This window comes from Sorex araneus, chromosome X (genome assembly GCF_027595985.1).
Source record: "Sorex araneus isolate mSorAra2 chromosome X, mSorAra2.pri, whole genome shotgun sequence".
In the NCBI taxonomy this organism is placed as follows: Eukaryota; Metazoa; Chordata; class Mammalia; order Eulipotyphla; family Soricidae; genus Sorex; species Sorex araneus.
In genome coordinates this window covers 257,156,285-257,182,608 of record NC_073313.1, presented here as the reverse complement: position 1 = coordinate 257,182,608, position 26,324 = coordinate 257,156,285, and the positions used below count along the sequence as shown (strand labels likewise).

Genomic DNA, 26,324 nt, shown 5'->3' with positions numbered 1-26,324 from the left:
CTGGGAACCAGAACCCAGAATTCTGGGGTCCAGATACTGCCCTGAATACAGACCCCGGTGGGGGTCCTGTCTGCTCTCTCTCTGTTCCCCCTCCTGGAAGAATCTTCCCTTAAGAAAGCTCATTACATTTATGTTTATTGATAAACTAATGCCCTTGGATATGTAATAGTGTAACCCAGATGACATCTGCATTTGTATGTTCATTGCAGCACTGTTTACAATAGCCAAAATCTGGAAAAAAAATGGAGTGCCCAAGAACAGATGACTGGTTAAAGAAACTTTGGTACATCTACACAATGGAATACTATGCAGTTGTTAGAAAAGACGAAGTCATGAAATTTGCATATAAGTGGATCAACATGGAAAGTATCATGTTGAGTGAAATGAGTCAGCAAGAAAGAGACAGACATAGAAAGATCGTACTCATATGTGGATTATAATAAATAGCAGAATGGGACACTAACACTCAAGAGTAGTAGAGATAAAGAACCAGGAGGTCTGTCCCACAGCTTGGAGACTGGCCTCACATGCTGGGGGAAAAGGCAGCAGAGACAGAGAAGGGAACACCTAGTAGAGAATGTTGGGAGGACCCACTTGGGTTGAAAGCTGCGTGCTGAAAGTAGACTATAGACCGAACATGATGGCCACTCAATACCTCTATTGCAAACTACAACACCCAACAGGAGAGAGAACAAAAGGGAATGCCCTGCCACAGAGGCAGGGTCGGGTGGTGGGGGTTGGGGGGGGAGGAACATTGGTGGGGGAGAATGGGCACCGGTGGAGGGATGTAAACCAAATACAAACATGAAAGTTCATAAGTTTGTAACTGTACCCCACAGTGATTTACTAATAAAAATTTAAAAAAAAAGATTGTCAGGTGCCTGACCAAAGAATTTTGTTCTTTTAATGATTTTTGGTTCTAAGCAATAAATTCTGTTTGTGGAGGACAGTCACAGCTCTCAGTCCCTGAGGCTGCGTGCCCCCGACCCCCTGCATTTTCTCTCTTATTTCTGTCTTGTGACACCCCTACTTTAGGCCTGTTCAGCCAGCACTGGTCCCTGGCTTGTTAGCAGTCCAGTCCTGGTGAAACCTTATCTCTTTATAAAATCAGGGAAAATTGGTTTAAACTCTAGCAAAAGATTTAAATTAGGTGGCAAAAAGAATATGTCCCGACAAGAAATGTAATATGAACATTGATAAAACATTGGGGGTTTCTAAATTCCAAGTATAGACTTTTGATGGAATGAACCCATTCGCTGGCGCTGGGCCAAAGCTGAGTCTTGGTTTCAAAATCTGGAGGAGGTTTTCGGATTCTGTTGCCGTTTGGTTTTATACTTTGAGAATGTCACTTTCGTGATGATCTTTTCTTGGAAGAAAGCAAAGCAAAGCAAATCAAAACTCAAGACAAAAAGTCTTTCTCACGATGATTCTTTGGAATCAATAGCTGTTTCATGGTTGAATTACTCATTCCTGTGCTCTCAGCAGAATGGGTAGTTAAGGAAAGGGTTCCTAAGCAAATATTTACAATTCCAGGTTGAAAAGTGAAGTTTCCTTGAAGTTACAGAGAAGTGAATCTTTTAGACTTTATTCTCTTCACTTGTCATATCTGATTCTCCCGTCCTCCAGAAAGTAACACATCTCTTTTTGTCTAGATAGAAAACCTCAATTTCTATAGGCTGATGTTAGAAGGATCTCTAAGGAAAGACCCCATTTCCTTTATCCATAGAAATCACCACCTGGTGAGATTTTATGATTCATGCAGTGAAATTCAGAACCGAACTTCTTGAATAACAGAAGCTGAATATTTTGTAAAGCTTTTAAAAACTTTATTTGATTCTATAGATATGGTTCTCTTCATGACATGACCTCTACAATAAAAAAGAGTAGAACTACAAATAAATTGATTCTAAATTTGCTGTTCTTATACTGTGGATTAAGAAAACTATAAAACAGTCATAACATTTTCCATACCATCCGACAACCTCAGTAAAGCAAATTGATATCAACTATGAAGTGCCAAAGTAAATGTCTATACATTCTATCTTTTCCATTCAGTTAGACCATTGAAAGAGATCTTGAAATTCCTTGAAATCTGAACATATGAAAAAAATTCATTAAAAAGCAGGATCAGATTGCTTCCTCAGTAGCCCAAACAGTATCTGAACTATTAAGAAAAATCTGTTGTGTTACCAAAGACAATATAACTTGAGATGGTTTATTCCAAGCTTTCAACCAACTAACCACAATGTGGAGTTTAAATAGTTCACATCAAGACTTGGTTTGACCTTCTGCATGCTAGTCGCATGCTAGTGTATCTTATGCATGCTAGTGTATCTTATCGCATGCTTATGATATCTGCTCGCTCCAGGAACACGAAGAGCCTCAAACCATTCATTCAGGGTTTTGATGAAGAAGTTTGACAATCTCATAGATGGGCGGCCACACGGTCTTTTGATGTCCCATGGAATTAAGTCAGTAACAGCTCTAGTCCAGCGGTCATTTCTAAATCGAATTACGTGTCCGGCCATCTGATTTTTGATGCCTTGGCAAACGAGACAGTGTCCCTGATTCTTGATCGTCAGTGGAGGTTGGAACTCCAGATTCCTTCTCTCACTTGAGTGAAATGTGATATTCCAAACATAGCTTTTTCGATTCTTCTTTGGGATACCCGAATAACATTCTCGTTGAAGAATGAAATTAAACCCTCATCTCATTCCATATTAAAAAAATCAACTCAAAATAGGTTAAAATACTTAAGTGCAAGAACTGAAACTATGAAATCACTAGAAGAAAACATGTAACAAGCCTCTTGGGGTCTGGAGAGATAGTAAAGTGGGTAGGGTGCTTTCTTTGCATGCAGGGTTTGATCTCAAGCATCCCATATGGTCCCCTGGAAGCCACCAGGACTTATCCATGAATGCAGAGAGGGGAGTAATCCCTGAACACAGTCAGGTGTGACCCCAAAACAAAATAAACAGAAAGCAATGAACCATTGAAAATAGTGCCAAAGGCTACAAAAGCAAAAATAGACAAATGAAGTTGTATTGAGCTAAAAAAGCTCTTTACATGAAAGGAGATAATCAATGAAGTAAAGAGACAACCACTAAGAGTGAGAGAAAATATTTAAGACATCAGTTCTTAAATCTTAAGACACTTTTAAGTGGTTCATATCCCGACCATATAAGGAACTCAAGCGAGTCAATAGCAAGAAAACAACAAGTAAGTTGATTAAAAATGAGAAGGACCTGGGCCAGAAAAACAGTACAGCCCTGCACATGGCCAGCCCAGGTTTGATCCTTGGCATGCTGTTTGGTTCCCGAGCACTGCCAGGAGTGATTCTTGAGTGCTGAAGCAGGAGTAAACCCTGAGCAATGCCAGGTGTGTCCCCAAAACCAATATAAATAAAAAATACCACCTACAGAGACATTTAAGATTTCTTCATACAAATAACTGGCAGGTATATCAAAGATACCCAATATTACTAATCAGAGAAATATAGCACTGTACTGTAGTACTGTCGTCTCATTGTTCATTCATTTGCTTGAGTGGGCACCAGTAACGTCTTCATTGTGAGACTTGTTGTTACTGTTTTTGGCATATTGAACATGCCACAGGTAGCTTGCCAGGCTCTGCCGTGCGGGTGGGATACTCTTGGTGGCTTGCTGGGCTCTCCAAGAGGGATGGAGGAATCGAACCTGGGTTGGCTGCATGTAAGACAAATGCCCTACCCGCATATATATATATATATATATATATATATATATAGATAGATAGATAGATAGATAGATAGATAGATATAATCACAAGGAAGGAATATATATATTCCTTCCTTGTGATTTTATATATATATACATATATACAAGGAAGGAACTAATATTCCTTCCTTGTGATTATATATATATATACGTATAATCACAAGGAAGGAACTAACTCTTCACACTGTTAGAATTGCCATCAAGTAAGGACATAGAGAAAAAAGGAATGCTTAGGTATTGCCAGTAAAAAGCGTAGTGGATAGCTAATAGTGGAAAACAGGATGGACATTCTTCAAAAACCATTGACCTATCACATGATCCCACTACTGAATACAATATTCAGAGGATATGAAATCATCTCTGGGAGATATTTCCTTGTTCATCACAGCATTATTCACAAGAGACAGGATAGGAATCAACTTTGAGTGTTTCAGTAGATGAGTGGGACAAGAAAATGTGTATCTACAACTCCTCTAGATGGCATAGTTGGAGAATCTGCTGACTTGGATAGCAGATAACAATTCAACATTAGGTCAGTTTTTAAATGATGGTAGAACAGTTCTTAATAGAAAATAAGCAAGAGAAACTGGATCCCAGGATAATCAGTGAGGCTGAAGAAAATACAACTTGTAGAAGTTTAGAAACAGAAATCAGCGTAGTAATTAACCTAACATATTTCAAGACATTCTTTTATTGTAGCTTATGATTTAGTTCTGGGGTTCAATTCTTGGCCTCTAAACTAGACTCAGGTTACTTCATCTAATGGGGACTCTGTGAAAGAAATGAAATTGACTTGTGGAATTCGTTGTGTACTAGCAAAAATAAAAATAAAATTTGCATTAATAAAAGAAAATGTGAATATATACTATATGTGCACACACGTATTTATACAATGGAATATTATTTAGATTTATAAACAGAAAGACATCCTGTCAATTGTGATGGCATGGATGAACTAGAAAACATCATGCTTACTGAAACATGCTGAGACAGACAGATGCGGAGTCATGTCAGAGGTAGAATCTAAAAGGAATCAACTAAAAAAAATAAAATAAAAGGAATCAACTGAATTGAAGCAACCTGTAGAAAGCATCTAACTGTGGTTTCTAGGAGCAGAGAGTAGAGACAGTTGGGGAAATATCGGCCAAAGGATGCAAAGTTACAGTTTTATAGTGTGAATGAGTCTAGATATCTGCTGTGCAGTTAGTAACATTATATTGGATAATGAAAATTTGTCCAAAAAAGCATATTTTCGGTGGTCTCATTCTATACACGATTGGTAACTATACAAGAAAAAGTGCTAATTGGCTTCAGTGGAATGATCATATCACTGTGGATTAATAGCAAATCACGGTGACCACCTTACAGAGAAATACTTTCTACTTAGAATATAATTCTCTTCTCCCTCACTCACTGTACTAGGCTTCATCTCCTCCCCTTCCTTCTCTATTTATACTACCATAGTTTCCATAGGTGCGAGATGGAGCAAGGATATAATTTTGAAAGTAAACCCTTCCACAGTTTTTAACGTTAAGGGGTGATTTGTGAAGGGAGAACATTCATTCAGCTTTTCAAAAGAGGTATATACTCTCTTGTTCTATTTCCTTCCTGTGATGAGTTTGTGACTCAAAAACTACAACAGAGATGGAGGCAATGGCTCAAATAGGATATGCCTTGTATGTGTGGGGCTCAGAGTTTGAGCATTCCATTCCCATCCCCCACTCCACCAGGGCCCTCAGCGCCACCAGAGGTGACCTCAAAAATAAAGAAATAAAAAACAAGCGACTTGCGTGTGTGATGTCCTTTTTTTTTTTCCTCTGATGGGGTAAATGTAATTTTTCAGATGAGATCGTTTCCATGTTCTGGCATTTTTTTCCCCCATCAAGGTGGAAAGATAAGTCCTTTGTAAATTCTGTTACTGACTCTCGGCGTGAACATAGACTGATTCGGTGGATCAGAGTCTGAATTTCCCTGTCTTTTTTATTTCAGATACATTTCATATTGCTCTTTAGTCGACAAGGAAAATTGCGGCTGCAGAAGTGGTACACGACGCTCCCTGACAAAGAAAGGAAGAAGATCACCCGGGAAATTGTGCAGATCATTCTCTCCCGGGGCCAGAAGACAAGCAGCTTCGTTGACTGGAAGGAACTGAAACTTGTATATAAAAGGTGTGAGTGATTTCATGAGAACTCACTGGTTCTCAGGTTTTTTAACTTTGGGATGTTTTAGATGATATCACCGAATCCAATCATTTGTCATTCTTTGAAGTCTGAAGTCCAGAATATGTACCCACAAATGAACAAGGAAAGAACTCCCATTTCTTTCTTTAAATTAAAGATTTTTTTTTTTTTTTTTTGCCACACATGGTGGTGCTCAGGACTCACTCCTGGGCATGCATTCAGGGATCACTCTTTACAGTGTTCAGGGGACCAGATGGGAATTGAACTCAGTTGCACGTGTGTGAGCAAGCACCTCCCCTACTGTACTATCATATATTTACTATGGCCCCAAATTAAGAATTTTTTTTTGTTCAGACACTGTGAATTATGTAGTTGTTAACAGCAGATTTTCATGCCTGTAATGTCCCCATCTCCAATCCCACTGTTCCGTGTCCCCTTCCTTCCTAAGACTGACCCCAAATTCCCTTTCACTCCTCCTTCCTGATTTCTTGACAAATACATTTTAATTTTGATCTGTTGTCATCTGAGTCCCATGCTAACAGTAGCGTTGGTTCTAGTGGTATAGATACAAGTTGTCCTTCGGCCCCAGAAATAACATACCTAAAAATTGAAAGGTAGCAAAGAACTATTTCTTGAAAGACTGTCCATATGCCAGGACGGATTCTGGGCACTAAATTTACATGCTGATCATGCGTGCATACATGCATGCAAGAAATAGCTGAGGAGCTTGTGATTTTTCCAGCGACTGTAGGTGCAGTGGTAAGCAAGACACACAGAACATTCTTGCTCGCATGAAGCTTATGTTAAATAAAGTAAATGTGTTCAGTAAAAAATTGTGTAAATGTCAGGGTTGGAGAGAGTCTATTGGGCAGGACTCTTGCCTTGCTCGCCTTGCACAGGACCAATCTGGGTTCTACCCCCAGCACCCCATGTGGTCCCCTAACGATCACGGGGGGGCGGGTGGCCCCTGAGTGCAGAGCCAGGAGAACACATCACAGGCTATGTTCCTATCCCCCAATACGGAAATATCTCCACTTAATAGCAAGTTCTGTGGGGAGGCACACAGATGAGTCTTACAGAAAAGTAAACAGCTCTGAGGTCCTTATTATTTCTCATCTGGGCAGACGAGGAAACCTAAGTCAGGGAGAGTTTAAGTAATCGGCCTCTAATTAAATGCATGGTAATTGGCCGTGCTGCAATTTTCCTGGCAATAAAACCAATATATAATTTTTTTTCTTTTCTGCACCTGCTTATCTTGTTAAGTGCATACTAGAAAGGAAGCTCAATTTATAGTTGAGGAAACGGAGGTCCCCAGAGTAGTATTGTCACAAAGACTCAGGGGACCACTGCCAGGACCAGAGTACAGCCGACTGACCCTGCCCCCAGCATCGTCAGCCAACCCTGCGACTTCCAGGAGGAAAACTTTCGTAGAAGGTTGGACGTTGTTTTATGCAGGTTGTTTACAGAACCTGAAATCGAGAACAGAGGTAACCTCTGCGGACAGTGGGGTGAATTACCAACAAATTACTGAGCCAGGCCACTTCTGCCCAGTCCAGGCTTTAGCATGCCAGTATGCCGGTGTCCCAAAAGGCATGTGTGAAGGCCTTTGCACAGTGTGCACCCAGAAGGGAGAGCCGTATCCCAGGAACCACTTGTCCCTCCCCGTCTGCCTACTGGTTCTCTAAAATCATTGGGTTCTTTTGCAATTGAAACAATTGTGTGTGCGTATACATACACACACATATCACTTGTCATCCCTTGTCATTGTTGATCTTTGATTTGCTTGAGTGGGCACCAGTAACGTCTCCATTTGTCCCCGTCGTGTACTCGCATATATATATATTTGATATATATATGTATGTATATTGTATAAAATATATACAAAACACAGTTGTTCTGTATATATTTTATATATATTAAATATATATTTCACAATAGAAATAATGTATATTCAATTGCTTTTCTATTATATATTACAGTGTTATATATATAAAAGTTTTTTATACATACATATATACATCCACACTCATCTGTGTGTGTGTATATATATATATATACACACACACAGATGTGAGTGGATCACAGCAGATTTACAGCTACTAGGTAGAACAGAGTGCACAAGGCAGATAAGTACTTGCCTTTGAGAAGCCACTGATTGAGTCTTAGGGGATGGGCCTTACAGTGGGCAGTGGCCGCCACCAGCTACTCTGATGGGGGAGGCTAAGGCAGACGAGGGTATTCAGTCCAGTCAGAGAGGAGAGGTTCCCTGAAAGAAGCGACAGCCAACCTCAGGACCGAAGTGGAGAGGCGAGAGGCGCACACACTGGGTCGGGGGATGGAGGTGAGGGCTGGACTGTGGGACAGTGTGAAGTGACGTAGGGCTGGGGAGCCCCCATCAGCCTGGGGCAGGACTCCGGAGCTGGGTCAGAAAGGGCAGGGGCTTCAGCAAGTGTCTGTTTTCCATGGTTCCCCCCGACAGTAACTCTTCAAAGTCTAGTTTTGTTGAGGACCATTTTCTTGCATAACAATCCAATCACTGTGAATTTCTGTAGATTCTTTTTTTTTTTTTTTTTTTTTTTGCTTTTTGGGTCACACCTGGCGATGCACAGGGGTTACTCCTGGCTCTGCACTCAGGAATCACCCCTGGCCGTGCTCAGGGGACCATATGGGATGCTGGGATTCGAACCCGGGTCGGCCGCGTGCAAGGCAAACGCCCTACCCGCTGTGCTATCGCTCCAGCCCCTGTAGATTCTTTTATATTTGGAGGAGGAGGTTGGCTGTGATGACCATGATCACGTGACTTGTATATGGGGGGGGTGATGAGTGATCATGTGACCCTGAGATTTGGAGGGGGATATTAGGTGTGATGAGTGATCATGTGACACAGATATTTGGAGGGGGAATACTGAATGATCAGGTGACCCTGAGTTTTGGAGGGGGTTATTGGGTGTGATGAGTGATCGTGACAGTATCACGACTTTCATGGTGAGGATCTCCGGAAAGAAGGTGGTGGGACTAACTGCATGTTTACTGTGGCAGTGGGTGGGGGGGGTGAAACTCATCTTTGGGTATAACATCATCCTGTTCCACTTTCCCCCCCCTTTCCAGGTATGCTAGTTTATATTTTTGCTGTGCAGTAGAAAATCAGGACAATGAGCTCTTGGCACTAGAGATCGTGCACCGGTATGTGGAGCTGCTGGACAAGTACTTTGGAAATGTAAGTGTTGCTCTGGAGCGTTAGAATTGGTCCTCACCCCCTCCTCCACGAGCTTCCTTCTCCTGTCCGAGATTTGGATTGCCTTTGTACCAAGAGTCAGAATACAAAATCCCGCTCCCCTGTCCTTCCTCCTGCAGTGAAAGACGCAAAGATTCCATCAAGAGGCAGGTCTGGGGTCTCTGCCGTTGGCTCACGGCCACTCTGCACACTTGTCTCCATGAACTTGACTTTCACCAGGGGGTGGGGGGTTGGGGGGTCCCAAGTCTTCATTGGCTCTCTCCTGTCTGCACTGGTTTGTTTTTGTATCCCTCGCTGAATATGAAGATCCAAGGGTTATTGTATTCTTGACTTTTTTGTTTGATTGGTTTGATTCTGGTTTTTGGGCCACAGCAGGCGGTGCTCAGGGCTTCCTGGCTCTGTGTGTAGGAATCACGCTTGGCGGACCCGGTGGACCACATGGGATGCCAGGGATCAAACCTGCATTAGCCGAGGGCACGACAAGTGCCCTACCCATTGGACTATCGCTCTGCCCCTTAATCTTTTAAACAATTTAAGTAATATTGGTTCTATCTCCTTCTAATAGTTTCATATGTTGAGCTTTATAATCTGACATCTGCTTTTGCTACCCACTAATCCCCAGCAAAGGTCTAGTTTCCACCCACCATTATACAATAAATCCTTTGACCTCATTTATCCCCGTGGCCCCATTCTCTTCTGGTGACCACCGTTTTGTCCCCCTAATGTTTATTTTTCTTCCGCATGTCAGTATTGCAGCTTATATTTTAACTTGTACTACATAAGCTACACTATGGTCCCTACCAATGGTTCATGTACTATCAATATCATACAGTTATCACTTGTATCACTTGTCATACCATTGATCTTCGATTTGCTCGAGCAGGCACCAGTAACATACAGTTAACCTTCTTTTAACGTTTCCTTCCTTCCCTCTTTCTCTCTGGTGATGTCATCTTGTCGTCAATATCGAGGGATTTTTTTTTTCTGTTTTAGTCCTGTAAGTGTTCTTTAACATTAATTACACACACACACACACACACACACACACATACACACACATGCACGCACGCACACAGACACGCACGCACACCATCCAACCAGGGACTGGAGAGGAGATAGCATAGTGGGTGAGATGTTGGTGACCCAGGTTCAATTCCAGGCTCATATTGTCCCCTGGTCCTGCCAGGAGTAACCCCTGAGCACTGAGCCAAGAATAAGCCCAGCCTGCTACGGCCCAGCTTCCCTGCACAAACAACCAAGAAGCAGGCAGATACACAATGTCCAAATTATTTTTATTCGCACGGCTACTCAATGGCCATGTCTTTACTACCAAGTCCTGTTCCTTTGGAGATGGCCTGATCCTTGGAGCTCATTCTCCCTGCCTTAGTTTGTGGGTCCTACCTCTGTGGTCTAGGCAAATAAGAAAGTTACCACTGGTCCCATTGGAGTGGGCCAGGCTAGAGAACAGCTCCTAAATCTCCACTTTTTCTTACCTCTCCATGGTGCTGGGAGCTTGGTTATCACAACCCCCGACATTTGCTCTTCTGTCTCTTGCCTAAGCTCTGGTTTCTGCTGATTCTCCACTCTGGGCTCTCCATCCTCCAGGTTTCCCCTTAGTCTTCCTTCCTGCCCTCTCTGTGCTTATTTTTTTTTTTTTTTTGCTCTTTGGGTCACACCTGGCGATGCACAGGGGTTACTCCTGGCTCATGCACTCTGGAATTACTCCTGGTGGTGCTCAGGGGACCATATGGGATGCTGGGAATAGAACCCGGGTCGGCCGGGTGCAAGGCAAATGCCCTACCTGCTGTGCTATTGCTCCAGCTCCCCTCTCTCTGTGCTTTCTTGCACTACCAGCTCTCCTTGTGTGTCAACTTGACTTTCGGTCCTGAAATCTGTATCCTGGTCGCTCTGGGTCCCCTTGCTGATAAAAGCTTCTTACTGGGCATCTTGTAGCCATCTCAGTCTTCATAGATCCCAAGAGCCTTCTCTCCCGAAGCCCCATTCTGTGTGGTGATTGAATGGACTCTGCCCTGCTCCTTCTACACCAGGGCAACGCTGCTCGCCTCCCCTCCCCCCCTGCACTCAAGTCCACCTCTGTTGATTCAAATGGGACTGAAAGGCCTCTCCCTTCACCTGGCACCAGCGTAGTGTCACTCGGGGTTGTTGTCCTGTGGTGTCTGCCCCGGGGCTGGGCTCTGCCTTCCCTGTTCCTGGGTCATCCTCTTCCTTACACAGCAGATTTTAGGTGGGTGCCTTCCCTTCTCTTTGCTCTTCGTCCCCCCTGATGGGGACAATTCTGACTTCTTAGCATGACACTGAAGTGCTGTCAGCCTTGACTCCAGCCTTCCTGCTTTTCTCTCCTTCTAAACCTCATGTGACCGCTGCTCCAGCAACGTGCTTCCGTCCCGAGCTGTCCGTACCTGATGCAGGGCTGACTTGACGGGCAAATGGCAAGTGGCTCGAGGTCTGTTTTCGCAACACCTGTCACGGGCTTTGGATCAGGTTATAACAAGTGTTGCAGAAACACGAGAGTTTCTGGGTCTCGAGAAAAAAAAACCCACCCAAAATTAAATTTAGATTTGGGAACTATTTTCTTCTCAATAATGGTCTGTTCCTTATTCCCTTTGCTCCGAAATTTTTTTTACGAGTTATAAAAAGAATTTGCTTTCAGAAGTTTCCCCTTTGCACTGTTGCCCATGGTTTTTTTTTTTTTTTTTTAATCATCAGGTTTTGGGGTTATACTTCGCACAAGGATGCGTTGTGAACTCATCAAACATTTCTGAAAACGTTTTCCCTCCCTCTCTTTCCGGTCTCCTTCCTAATTCCTGTTTGTTCCTTTGTAAATGGTGTCACTGAATCGAAACGTGGTGACAGATGGGGAGGACCAGGCAGACCTGTTTCTTTATCTTTTTTTTTTTTTTTGTTTCACCGTATTTTCGTTTTAAAATATCTTCAACTCTGAAATGGGTTAATTTTATGCTTTCTAGTATTCAAATGAATTCTGACATTTTGGCACTTTCTTTTAAGATCGTTTGCCCCGCAAAGGCCTGAAAGAGTTCCTGAAGACTCAGCTTCTCATAAGCTACCTCCCGCCTCTGATTTCTGTCTTCCGTGTTTGCCTGTAGGGTTATTCTGGGTTAATCCAGTTGTGGTCACATAAATCACAACCAAATTTTGATCTTAATCTTATCGGAGTAAATTTCAGGGATTTCAGAATCCTTTGCATTCTCAGGGGAATTTGATTCACCTTCACCCATGCTAAGTCCAGTCAGGGTCTTAGAAGACTCGGAACGAATTCCTATTTCCTTAACATTAATTTTTCATCCTATTTTGGCATACCTTTCGACGCTCTGTCTTTATCTTAAGTCAAAATTTAATTCACTAAAAAATTCAATGAATCTTTCATTAAGCTAAGAGCAGCAAAGAGCAATTCAAGGCTGTTTGCCCAGTAGGTATTCAGTTCTTATTAATTAGCAGTGATGGGCGAAGGCTTCCAGGACTAAATTCTCTTTTATATCATCTCAGGAAGAATATATATCTGTTTGGTTTTATTTTCCTCTTTACTCAATGCTGAAGGTCCTTGGATTCTGCCCTTGACTATTCAAGAAAAAAAAAATTCCTACTGGGCCCCTGTTGCACTGGATAGTATCACCTTCCTATGAAAGATTGATCCCAATCTCTTGCTACTAATTTAAGTTATGTAATTTTTTTTTTTTAGCACTTTTCAATTCCAAGGAGATTTTGGAGGATTAACTAGTTAATCTTTCGATCTTCAGTAAGTAGCATTAACCCCAATTTTCAGAGGCTAAGAGGAAATGCCTCAAAGTCTCCGAGTAGATAAGGGTCAGTCTGAGGGTTTCAGCTCTGGTGGATTTTCCCATTACGGATGTTGTGTCCATCTGTACTGATACACTCGGCAGGGGGCTGTTGCAGAACCAGACAGGTTTTGATCTAGATTTAGGGACTTTTCTTGTTGTGTGTAGAAGAACATGGAATCTGGCTGGATCCTGGTGTCAGCTCACTCACTAACCCCTTAACTGGGTTCTTTGTAGGTATCTATTTGAAGATAAGAAACTAGGACACCCCCCTCAAAAGCCTAATAATTGAAATATTTAATCAAGAGGAATATTTACATTGATGACCTCATGAGACTGTTGTGAGGATCAGAAAGTGTAAAATTAAATGCCATTTTCTATGTACCTTGCATAATGAGAATTATTTTATAGGTGGTTTTATACATTCATGGTATACAATTGGAATTTTTTGGATTTACTTTAGAACAGAATTCAGTGAGGGAAATTTCCTCTTAAACTCTAGCTAGGCAGATTTGGGTGTTACAATGCCAGCAATAAGCACATAACGTGTATTCTGCTTTCTGCTGTAAAAGGAGACACCCAAGGGATCAGAAAGATGGTACAGAGGGAAGGCACTTGCCTTGCATGTGGCTGACCTGGGTTCGATCCCCAGCACCTTATATCATCCCCGGAGCCTTGCCAGGAGTGACCGTTGAGCACAAAGCCAGAGTAAGCCCTGAGCACAGCTGAGTATGGTCCCCTCCAGAAAAAAAAAACAAACCCAAATTAAAGTGAGAGCAGACTCAAACCAAACCATAGTAAAACACAAGACCAGGAGATAAATAAAAGATACAAATGATCATGATGCTTGCCTTTCCTAAGCTTTCTTGCAGAATACAGACATAAGAGAATAGTCGAAAGCACTCAGAAGTTGCTGTGCATGTTTCCTCAGATGGGTGCTGTCCTCTGAACCTCAGGGCGCCTTTCTGGTGTCCTGGAACAGCGCATTGAAGGTGCAATTAGAAGTATATGAGTAACCAGGCAGTAGTGGGTATACCTCTCTCCTAAGATCTTTTCTCCTTTCTTACTCTTACAAGTAATAGTCCCTTTGGTCGGACTCAGACTAACTATGAAATTACATTTTGGAGTCATATACATAATTGTCACTCATTGGTCACATTCACTATAATGATTGTAGGATCATCCATTTCTCTTATGATCTAGAGATAGGTACTATATATATACAAGTAGCTTCATGTGTTCATGAGTGTGCACAAGTGTGTTGTGTGTATTTGTATGTGTATGCATGCATGCTCGTGTGTGTGTGTGTGTGTTTGTGTGCATGATGTTTTTGGATTTACATATCACCTTCTTTTATCCCTTGAAACGAGGTACAATAATTAGTTGCCCTTGGTTGCTGATAAACGCTCCAGGTTTGGGGGTGGGGTGCTGTTTGGAGAGTGGGGTACAGGAAGTTTCCATAGAATTTGCATTGGTGTCTGTCAGGTTCACTTTTCAGGATTCTGATGGCTGATCTCTCCTAACGCGGCTCCTGTCTCTCTTGGATTCCTGATCTCCGCCTGCCTTGAGGCTCCTCAGTGCCTGCCATTCTCGCTTCTGACTTCCCGCCTCTCCCGACCTCTGGTAACTGCTTGCTTCTAGTACTTTCTCTCAAGTGCATGATATCTGATTGACTGTGCTTTTTTTAAAAAATTTTTATTTGCTTTTTGGGTCACACCCGATGATGTTCAGGGGTTACTCCTGGCTCTGCACTCAAGAATCACTCCTGGTACTGCTCAGGGGACCATATGGGATGCTGGGGATCAAACCGGGTCAGCTGTGTGCAAGGCAAATGCCCTCCCTACCTGTTATACTACCACTCTGGCTCTGACTGCTTTCTTTTTATTTGTCTATCTAATTTAAAATTGCTAAGCAGTGCTTATTTTTACATATTCTTTCACATACCACTGTGTTATGGATGCTATTCTGCAGTTTTTTAATTTCTTTCCTTGCCAGTCTAACATAGGAGCTCTTTCCATGTCTCTCCGTGGAATCTAACTTATTTCCAACTTATGTGAAGAATCCCCATGATATAAAATGTTGGTGGGATGGGGGGTGAGGAATTGTCACACATTACTTAAACAGTTGATGTATGGATAAACTTTGAATTGTTTTCAACTTTTATTGCAAATTATGTAGCCATAATCTTCATATGTATATTATATATGTACAATAACATTGTGTACTAGTTTTATATCCAGCACAGCGGGTAGGGCGTTTGCCTTGCACGTGACCGACCTGGGTGCGATTCCTTTGTCCTTCTTGGAGAGCCTGGCAAGCTACCAAGAGTATCCCGCCTGCATGGCAGAGCCTGGCAAGCTCCCTGTGGCATATTTGATATGCCAAAAACAGTAACAAGTCTTACAATGGGGACGTTACTGTTGCCCGCTCGAGCAAATCGATGAGCAACGGGATGCAGTGCTACAGTGCTACAGTTTTATATCTTAGGGAGAGATTTCTTGTGAAATTGGTCAGTGGAGTTTTATATTTAAAAATGTAAATGATAGCTACTATAACTTAGTACTGTAAAATGACCTATAAAATGTATATATTTCACCAACAATGAGAGGACCTACTCATATATACTTGCAGTGGATGTGATATTCTCTTAGTTGTCAGATGAACATGACTTTGTATTTTCCCGATTTGTAGTGAAGCTCTAGACCTCGTAAGGGTTTATTGGCCTATTCTATTTCTTGCCTTGTCTATGAATTATTTGACTTTTTTTTTTCTATATTGGTGATTACCTGAGAGATTTGCAAGAAATCTCTCTGTATCGTGGGTGGCTCTTTCCTTTCCTCTGATTTGTGCCAAATATTATCTCCACTCTGTTGTCCTTTCCCCCTTTTAAAATTTCTGATCCATACTATCTTTTTATCTGGGGAGCTCAGTTCTTCTGTGCTCAAATTCAAATTTCTGGAATGGGGATGCTCTAGAAGCAGAGGAAAGGGTTCTCCTTTCATGGTGCTGTCCAGTCTCTCCTAGTGAAACTCCTGAGAGAGCTCGAATGCTTAGCAGAGTCCTAGGTAACAGATCATGTCCCAGTGAACATAGTCATCTAAGTTAGTCACACGTGCAGATAAGTGTATACATGTACATGGAGAAACGTGTGCATGTGCATGTCTACACGGAGAAGGATCTCAAGGGAGAGAGATGCAGGTCTCCTGTGCTCACTTGCTGTCCTAAAGTGATTTTGTAATGAATAAAGAAAGTGTAACCTTTGCAGATGAGTTAGAAGAGTTTCTCCAGGCTGTCTATTAGAGTGGTATTGTACAGATTCATTTATATTCTTCTGGATTCAATTGGATCTGTCAGCGTAAACCATTTTCCTTGTCATGTCTGTGAGTTTATTGACTTAAATCCTAAATTTATGGAGCAATTGGTTAAGATATTGGCATGTATTTTATATAGAATTTAGTAGGATCAGAGAATTGCTGCCCTGGGAAGCCATCAGTCCCCAGCAGATAGAAACACGCCTTTCTGGTGTTGACTCATTCCTTTATCCTGCAGATCTTTATTGCGCCCCACTATGTACCCAGTACCAGGATGTAATGGCAGCTAAGTCTCGGTGTGTGCTTGAGTTCACAGTGAGGCCGGGAGGGAGAGGGTCACTGACACATAAGGTGTGTCCATGCACATACATACCACGGAAGGGGAGCAGAAAGAGGAAGTGATGTCACATCTGAATGAGGAATCTTTGTTCCTCTGGATTTTGAACCTGGCCGTGAAAAGTGAGCTCGATTTCCCCAGTGGAGTCAAGGGAAGAACTCCTGTGGAATATTCCAGGAGTTTCTGGAATGTGCAGAGGGCCGAGCTATGACAGAACACAGTGAGTTTGAGGAATGTGCAGCCAGGGGTGAGTTGCAGCCAGAGAAAGCCAGAGTGCAGGGCCTGGGTTGGGGTGTAAAGATTCAAGCTTAGCACTCCGAGACAGGAAGGCTTGGTCCTGATTGCAAGACCGTAGGCAGGAGAAGAACAGGATCAGTGACAGAGCCAAGTGTCAGTGAGTACTGGCATAGATGCCACCCAGAGCAGGGTCCCAGCAATAATCTAAGCCCAAGATGCTTTTCTGGATGGTGGGTGGGTGGGGGAGGGGCACACCCAGCGATGCTCAGGGCTTACTCCTGGCTCTGCACTCAGAAATCACTCCTGGCAGTGCGTGCGGGACCATATGGGTCCCCCATATGGAGTGCTGGGGATCGAACCTAGGTCAGTGGTGTACAAGGCAATTGCCCTACCCACTGTACTATTGCTCCTGCCCTCAGCCCTAGATTCTTAAACTGTATTTCATAACTTTAAAGAGGTCACATAACTCAATGTAGAGCTCAAAGAGTATCATGCTAAGTGAAATGAGTCAGAAAGAGAGGGACAGGCATAGAAGGACTGCACTCATTTGTGGAATATAGAGATGCATGCCGAAAGTAGATAATGGACCAAATATGATGACCTCTCAGTATCTGTGTTGCAAGCTATAATGCCCAGAAGTGAAGAGAGAGTATGGGGAATATTGTCTGCCATGGGGGCAGGGGGAGGGTGGGAAAGGGGGGGTATACCCGGGATATTGGTGGGTGGGGAATGTGCACTGGTGGAGGGATGGGTGTTTGATCATTGTGAGATTGTAACCCAAATATGAAAGCTTGTAACTATCTCACAGTGATTTAATAAAAGTAAAAAAAGAAAAGGCAGGGTGTGACCAAAGGCAGTATTCATTTTCTTCAAGGCCTGGGTTTCGCTGGATCTCACTTAGCCATTTGTAGTATTTGTGAATACCACCTGATATTTTCATCTTTGAAATGCCAACAGGGGTGTAACTGAGGCAAGAGCTTGAGACTCAGGTGCGTTCCCTGATAACTGCTGCATGTTTATCCAAATCTTTGTGTTTTTTTCTTTTGTCCTGACAGGTCTGTGAGTTAGATATTATCTTTAATTTCGAGAAAGCTTATTTTATTCTGGACGAGTTTATAATGGGTGGAGAAGTTCAGGAAACGTCCAAGAAGTCCGCTGTCAAAGCCATCGAGGACTCGGATATGCTGCAAGAGGTCAGTGCTCGCTCGCTCTCTGATAGTAATGATGAAGATGAGGATAATGATGAAGATGAGGATAATGGCGGTGGAGTGTTAATCTCCTTCCTGAGTGCACCTTTCATGCTGGTTGCATTTCCGAATGAATGAATGTGTGTGAGCTTATTTAATTATCATGTACGGTGTAAGCCAAGGAGGTATCGTTACCTTCTTTGAAGATGAGCAAATGTGCAAGTAAGCTTCTATCTTTGATTTCTAGTCTTTTTGTAGGGGGTGGGGGGAGACTCCTGGTTCTGTGCTCTTCTGGGGGGTACCGTGTGCAGTGCTGGGGATTGAACCCAGCTTAGCTGCATGCAGGGCAAGTGCCTGACCACGTGCTTTTTCTCCAGGCGCATACTTTCTCACGGTCCTGGCTCTTGTCTCTGCTTTTCACACTTGGCTAAGCTTTTGAGCGAGGAAGACTCACTGTCAAAAGGCTATCAAAGGCTTGGCACGATTCTTTTCAAGAGCCATTCCATGAGAGGCATAAAGAGACTTTCATGAAAATATCCATGCTGCCCTGGTAAAGGGGAAGGGTAGGTGATCATTATTTCATGAGCCACAATAATGATCATAAATAATGATCATTATTTCAGGAATATTGGAGTTTTATTACTGAAGCTGGCATGTATCATTTTTTAAAAAAATTTATTTATTTTATAAGTTACTTCACAAGATTTGATTACAGTTAATATTCAAACACCAATCCCACCACCATGACACCTTCCCACCGCCAAATTCAGGATGTTTCCATCCCACGCCCCAATCCCTGTCCCAAAACACAAACGAAAGAATATAATTTGTATTGTTTGTTATGAAGAGCTGCTGAACATGCTTACAAAAGAGTGTTCCTATAGGAAACAGTGTGAAGATTGTTCTGTTTTGGCAGGAGCCATTGAGACATTCTATTGGATATCACTAACATGTTGTGAAAATTTGGGCGACATGAGCTTTGGTATATATGTCTGAAAATATGTATATAGGCACATATATATATATATTTCCCTCTATGATTTGTTGCCTACTGTCTGAACCCCATCAAATATGGTGTGGTAATTGTGGAGAATGAGTAGGGAGAGTCTTATGATGTTGGGGTGGGGAGGGCTCTCACCCGCCCCCCCCCCCCCCCCACTGGGGCTCCCCGAGTGCAAACAGCCTGGCACATGGGAGCCTCATTTTATGTTCCCTTCTGGGAGAAGCAGCTGTGAGTTCTGGATAGTGGCTGATGAGGAGATTCTCATTTATCATTTTAATTAAAAAAAATTAAACCACCTATGGAGGTGGTATGTGTACACCCTTTTGCATAGTTCAGCCAGAGACACTGTGGCTGATGGGCCAGGCGGAAGCATCCATTTGGTCAGACGCCCGACTTTACAGAAAATATAGGGGTGTGGATTTTCCTGGTCGTGTATCCCAGATATGCCCATGTGCCCAGAAGGGAGCTTACCCACACCAGCTCTTCCTTCCTCTCAACAAGGGACAAAGAGCCTGGCCCCGTGGACCTTTGGGTCTCAGGCCAAGCTTGCATCCATGCTCCATGACAGGAGCTAAAGCCCACGGTGTCTTTTAGACACCGACATTAAAGCCATTTCTTGCTGTTTGCAAACAGGCGGCTAAGCCAGTAAAACAGCTGCTGCAGACGCGGTGTCTCCACGGGTGGGCTGGCACCATTGTGAACCACTTGGTGTTTGGTCTTTGATTCCTTTCCCTGGGTCACCTCCGAACCAGTGCTCGGATTGTGCATCTGTATCGGCACGTACCAGGGTCTTCATTCTTGAAGCACTCATAGAGACTTTTTGGCGTTTACTGGGCTTGCTCCCCAAAGGCCACAGCCAGGGGAGTTTTTATAAGGTCCTCAAGAGATCTGTGGTTTGAAAATTCCATGGAACCATCTTTCTTCAAATGCGCTAGGGTGTGGGGGGTGGGACGATGGGGATAAGATGTTTGCTTGCGTGGAGCTGACTCCAGTTCAGTTCCCAGCACTGAGTATGGATCTCTAAGGATCTCCAGGGGTTACCCAGAGCACTACCGGGTGTGCTCCCAAGTGTCCTCCCTCCCCAGCCCCCTGCGCCTCATGCCTCCTCCCCCCACTCCCCAGTTGCTCGGACTGGGGATAGAGAGATTGCTTAAAGGGCTGGCCTACTTAGTTCTTTTCCTATCAGCACCTAGTTCCTCAAACACTGTAGGAATTAGTTCCCCTCTGCCCCGTATGCTGCAGGGTTAATTTAATTCGATCCTCAGGACCTTTACCTGAGGATTCTTCTCACAGGATAAATAGGCTTTCCGGGAGGGCCTTTGGAATTTCAGTAATTAAAGCTCCTTGAATTGGGGCCAAGACACACCTGGTGATTTTGATGGCCTCCGACTGCCCAGCGCCCCCCTAGGAAACTGCCGTAAAGAGCTCGCTGTGTATAAGGGCTCTGGTTCCCTTTCGATCTGGAAGCAGGTGTTTTGAGGAAACGCTCTTGCACAATTAAACACTAATTAGCAGTCCATGTCTTTGTGATTGAATGAAAGGTCTTAACGGGTAGGTCTCAGGCGAACCTCCTTTTATTTCGCCCTGGTGTTGCCCTGGTGAGAGGCAGTGTCACAGCTGTCCCCCTAAATCTCTCTTGTTGATTGACAACACCTGCCAGATAGAGCCGTCATCAGGGATCTCCAGGGTTCTGGGACTTTAGAGAAAGGCAGTGAGTGCTTGTGGACTGGCTGAGACACTGGCCTTGTGCGTCTGGTTGGCTCAGCATAGCTGGTCAGAGAAGTTTGGAATGAATAGGTGCAAGTTATATTAATGCACTATGAAAAAAATCATGTTTTTTATTGTTGTTGTTGTTCATCTGCTCATGTGGGCATGATACTCTCAGTAGCTTGCCGGGCTCTCTGAGAGGTTTGTATATACAGACAGAGCCTGGCAAGCTACCCATGGCGTATTTGATCTGCCAAAAACAGTAACGATAGGTCTCATTCCCCTGACCCTGAAAGAGCCTCCAATTGTTGGGGAAAGATGAGTAAGGAGAGGCTGCTAAAATCTCAGGGCTCAGAGGAATAAAGATATTACTGGTGCCCGCTCGAGTAAATTGACGAACATTGGGATGACGGTGACACAGTGATACAGTTGTTGTTCGTCCTTTCCACCAAACCATATATTTATAATAACTCAAGGTTAAGGAGGTACTTTTGACATTGTTTTCACCTTCAGTACAATCCAAATGGCTCCATAAATTCTCCGGACAATTCTCTGCACCTCACCTCACCAAAATTTCTTAGACTAGAATAGCTGCCAACCCAGACTTAATAAGAAGATACAGTCATCTCAAGTATCCAAATGCTGCAAACGTCCTACAGCTATACTGAATGAGGTTAGCGGTGAATTTCGTAAGAAAGAAATGACTTAGTTGACTTGGATTGACTTTGGAGGGCATTTTCTCCTGAGGGTCAGGACTCTGACCCGTGGCCAAGTGGTGCCAAGTGATTAGAAGGCAAATGCAGCACTTCAAGGGAGAGATTGGCCATTATCTGCAGGGCTCATGGTTTCTGGCGTCACCAATGGGAGCAACCGAATCTAAGAGGTTTCGAACTTGCTAGCAGGTTAAGGAAGGAGGGTCAGTTGGGACCTCATTAGCTGAGGCAATTGGGTAGGTACTTTAGATGCATATGTGTAGAAACCGGAAAAGTGGGTAGTGTATCTCAGCACCGCATCCTCCAATGCATGTTAATGTCTGAGTTAAACCGCAATCAGCCAAAGGTCGTCACATGCACTGTGCTGAAGAAAAGTTCAGTGGTGTTCATGGAAACGGAGTAACTGCAGCTCAGAGAGGGGAATCGGTGCGTTATGTAGATTGAGCCCTGTGGGCTGCAGCTGTGACACTTTGGGGGTGCAGCTTTGCCACTGAGCTTTGCAATACCTTAAAGCCCCTGCAGTGACAAGCCCTTTCACTGGGCCATGCCCCTGCCAGGGCTGCAGAGGATTTGTCACTGTTAATCTGCCTGTCATTGGAATTTTTAAAAAGGTGTTGGGGGATGGCCGTGGCGTGTTAGAACACTTGATAAGCAACGAAGAAGCTGTTATTAAGCTTAAAACATAAGCTTAGTTATGTTTTATTTTTATATTTTTAGTTTCTTTTTTCCCTTCTTATCTCACCTTCTTTTCCCCCTTCCTTCCTTCCCTCCCTCCCTCCCTTCCTTCCTTCCTTCCTTCCTTCCTTCCTTCCTTCCTTCCTTCCTTCCTTCCTTCCTTCCTTCCTTCCTTCCTTCCTTCCTTCCTTCCTTCCCTCCCTCCCTCCCTCCCTCCCTCCTTCCCTCCTTCTGTCCTTCCCTCCTTCCTTCCTTCCTTCCTTCCTTCCTTCCTTCCTTCCTTCCTTCCTTCCTTCCTTCCTTCCTTCCTTCCTTCCTTCCTTCTTTCCTTCCTTCCTTCCTTCCTTCCTTCCTTCCTTCCTTCCTTCCTTCCTTCCTTCCTTCCTTCCTTCCCTCCCTCCCTCCCTCCTTCCCTCCTTCTGTCCTTCCCTCCTTCCTTCCTTCCTTCCTTCCTTCCTTCCTTCCTTCCTTCCTTCCTTCCTTCCTTCCCTCCCTCCCTCCCTCCTTCCTTCCTTCCTTCCCTCCCTCCCTCCCTCCCTCCCTCCACCCTCCCTCCCTTCCTTCCTTCCTTCCTTCCTTCCTTCCTTCCTTCCTTCCTTCCTTCCTTCCTTCCTTCCTTCCTTCCTTCCTTCCTTCCTTCCTTCCCTCCACCCTCCCTCCCTTCCTTCCTTCCTTCCTTCCTTCCTTCCTTCCTTCCTTCCTTCCTTCCTTCCTTCCTTCCTTCCTTCCCTCCACCCTCCCTTCCTTCCTTCCTTCCTTCCTTCCTTCCTTCCTTCCTTCCTTCCTTCCTTCCTTCCTTCCTTCCTTCCTTCCTTCCTTCCTCCTTCCCTCCCTCCTCCCTTCCCTCTGTTTTCTCTTCTTCCTTTCTCTTTCTTTCCCTCACATTCCTTCTTCCTTCCTCCCTCCCTCCCTTCCTCCCTTCCTTTCTTTTTCTCTCCTCTCTTCCCTCCCATTTTCCCTTCTTTCCCCCTTTCTCTCCCTCCCATTTTCTTTCCTCCCTCCCTCCCTCCCTCCCTCCCTCCCTCCCTCCCTCCCTCCCTCCCTCCCTCCCTCCCATTTTCTTTCCTCCCTCCCTCCCTCCCTCCCTCCTTCCTCTCCTTTCCCCTCTTCTCTCCTCTTCTTCCCTCTCCTCTCCTCTCCCTCTACCACTAAGATGCACTCTTAGTCCATAAAACATAATTTTATACTTTATAGTCTCTTCAAAATATTTGGCTCACATTTTTAGGATGAGTGATTTCTTTATCCTTCCTGCCAGGGCAATCAGCATGACAAAGAGTCCCACTCTAATAGGCTCACCTAGTTGGGGAGGATCCCCTCCCCCACCCCGGGATCCTGCTAGCAGGCACCCTTAACGGAAGTGGACAGTGATGACCTGGTGCTGTTGCGTGTCCCCATCAGACATTCTTTTTAGAATCAAACAGGTTGTTTTATTTTCTACTCAGCTTAAAAATTATGCCTCCATATTGAGGTTCCTGCAAGTCAGACCCCAAACTCTGAAGCACTATTGATTCGAACACAGAGGCGCAGCCAGGGAGGTGCCCCCGTGATGACGTATATGCTTCCCCTGTGCGGGGCCCTGGGCTCCGGCCCCCGCACCACACACAAGGGAACACAGAAAGGACGCAAAGGTGTCCCTCCCCCTATCCCGCTTCAAAGTGATATCTTAATGGCCAGCAAATGAAAGGAGATTTTACTGTCTGCTAAAGATGCATGCGGTTTCAAGGCAAATCATGGCAATTTCTCACTCACTTTCAGACCCTGGAGGAATACATGAGTAAGCCTACATTTTAACCACGCGTCTGCCATGGATGTGCGTCTCCAGCGAGCACCTGGGAATGAGCAACGCCTGGTATCCAGTTACTGTACGACTCCCTCAGCGCCATGCCAAAAATAACTTTTAAAGGGATTCTTTGTTAACAAGTGAGAATTAAACTTGTTTAGTATGAAATATTTATCATTTTTTACATGTCTGTATCATATTGTATATGACTACCCCAAATGTTAAAAGTAACTGCTTCATAGCTCGATGGAATTATTATAACTCCTTACCAGTAGTTGTTTGCAGCGCTTCGATACCATTAGAAACATTTGTTGCAACATATTTGTTGCGTTTGATTCTCTACTGACAGGCTGAATACTGAGTTGTAATGATCCCTGATTTTAACTGTAAAGTATGTCTCACATCAGTACTTTTGCTTACTGTTTAACTTTTAAAATTATGTATGAATTCAGAATTATTACTGGCTTAAAGCTCATACATAATGTTAGGTGTTTGGATACCCTTTAATAATACTGTAATTTCAGTACAGATACAATGTATCTGATTTTTTAATGTCCTGAATTAATTTTTTTCAGGATTGGAATAAAATGAAATAACTGAAGATGGTTTAGGACTTAGTGGTTTTGGTGTCTGGGAAGCTGCTATCTCAGCCAATTCTTCGCTGCCTTTTAATAGAATATAAGGGAAATATATGATCAGATTTTCTATAAACTATTAATATTTTGAGCTCTCTAGAGATCATTTCATTATAAAAATAGCATAATGTTGATCAATAGCTATAATAATTATTACTATAATTATCTTTTATGTTTCAACAATTTAGTTGCTTGAGAGATTTCATTTCAGATATGTTTCTTGCTTTTTTTGCTTTTTGGGTCACACCCAGCGACGCTCAGGGCTTACTCCTGGCTCTTCGCTCAGGAATTACTCCTGGTGGTGCTTGGGGGACTATATGGGATGCCGGGGATTGAATCCAGGTTGTCCGCGTGCAAGGCAAATGCCCTACCCACTGTGCTGTCGCTCCAGCCCCTTGTTTCAAATATGTTTTAACGTATATTTTATGTATTGGGGTTTGTCTACTCATGACTCCGAGCTCATTGGTCCCTCAGGGGACCATTTGCAGTGTTGGGGGTTGAAGCTGGGTCAGTCACATGCAAGGCAAATGCTGTGACCCCTATACTCTCTCCCTGGCACCATGTTTGTTTATTTTGGTTGGGTGAGGGCCATACTCAGCGATGCTCAGGGGTGTTACTCCTGCTTCTGAGCGCAGGAATTACTCCTGGCAGTGCTCGGGGGACCATATGGGATGCCGGGGATTGAATCCAGGTTGGCCGCGTGCAAGGCAGACACCTACCCACTGGACTATCACTCCAGCCCCATCCCTGGCGCCATGGTTGAAGACTTCCTGTTGATTAGACTCTCTTGGAGCATTTAATACTGTTGCAAACCATGGGAGGTAACTTTCCTCCCTTTTCATTTCCTCACTTCCCAAAGCACATGTTTGCTGCAGGCAGTTATCACTGTGACCGTGTCACCTTCCCGCTTCCTAGAGACGAAGTTCCATGGAGCCAGGAGTTCATGTGATCAGACGTCAGAGGAAAGCAGCCGGCGCGTTCCTGTCCTGGGGCCCCATCCTTGATACCTTACCCCAGGTGTCTCAATTTTAGTTTGGAGGTCTGGTGTCATTTATACTGGAGCGTCTGTGGGCCCTAGTTTTTCCTGGATATTTGGCTTCTGTAGGAAATACAAGTTGAGGGTCGGCAGGGGAGCAAAATTTAACCTTTCTGTCCATTTTGCCAGACATGTTTTTGGGGAAAATGGCCAGGTAGAAACAGAAGAAACAATGAAAAAGGGACCGATTCCTCAATTTAACAATTATAAAAAGAAAATAAATGGGTATAGTAAGTAATTACTGGGACTTTAATACTTAATAGTTTCTCAAATTAGCCATATGATTATAATTATGGGATTAGATTTGAACCACCTGTCTTAAGTAAAATTAAATTTATATCTTTTTTTTTTTTTTTTGCTTCTTTTTTGATCACACCCAGCGATGCACAGGGGTCACTCCTGGCTCATGTACTCAGGAATTACTCCTGGCGGTGCTTGGGGGACCATATGGGATGCTGGGAATCGAACCCGGGTCGGCCGCGTGCAAGGCAAATGCCCTACCTGCTGTGCTATCACTCCAGCCCCGAGTTTATATCATTTTTGATCACTGTTTTTAAGTCCAACTGTGTGGTTTAGTATTTTTTTTCTTTTCTTATTATTTTTTAACACAGTGCAACACTTTGCATCTTTTTGTAAAGATAAATGTCATATAAAATCACCATAGTTTTTCTGGTACTTTTGAAGTTTTAGATGAAGGTGCTTATCGGAGCTCATTCAA

The 26,324-nt window shown here is 43.7% G+C and overlaps 1 protein-coding gene across 1 annotated transcript in view; it reads left to right on the top strand.

Annotated features, from left to right (window-relative positions):
* AP1S3 (adaptor related protein complex 1 subunit sigma 3) overlaps window positions 1-24,541 on the top strand; it is an 81,142-nt gene extending 56,601 nt beyond the window's left edge. Inside the window, exons 2-5 of the mRNA XM_055121910.1 lie at window positions 5,745-5,923; window positions 9,044-9,152; window positions 17,926-18,063; window positions 23,911-24,541. Of these exons, the coding sequence (XP_054977885.1) occupies window positions 5,745-5,923; window positions 9,044-9,152; window positions 17,926-18,063; window positions 23,911-23,946 (462 nt within the window). The 3' untranslated portion in view covers window positions 23,947-24,541. The remainder of the gene's footprint in view (window positions 1-5,744; window positions 5,924-9,043; window positions 9,153-17,925; window positions 18,064-23,910) is intronic.
* The last annotated feature ends 1,783 nt before the right edge of the window (window positions 24,542-26,324 follow it).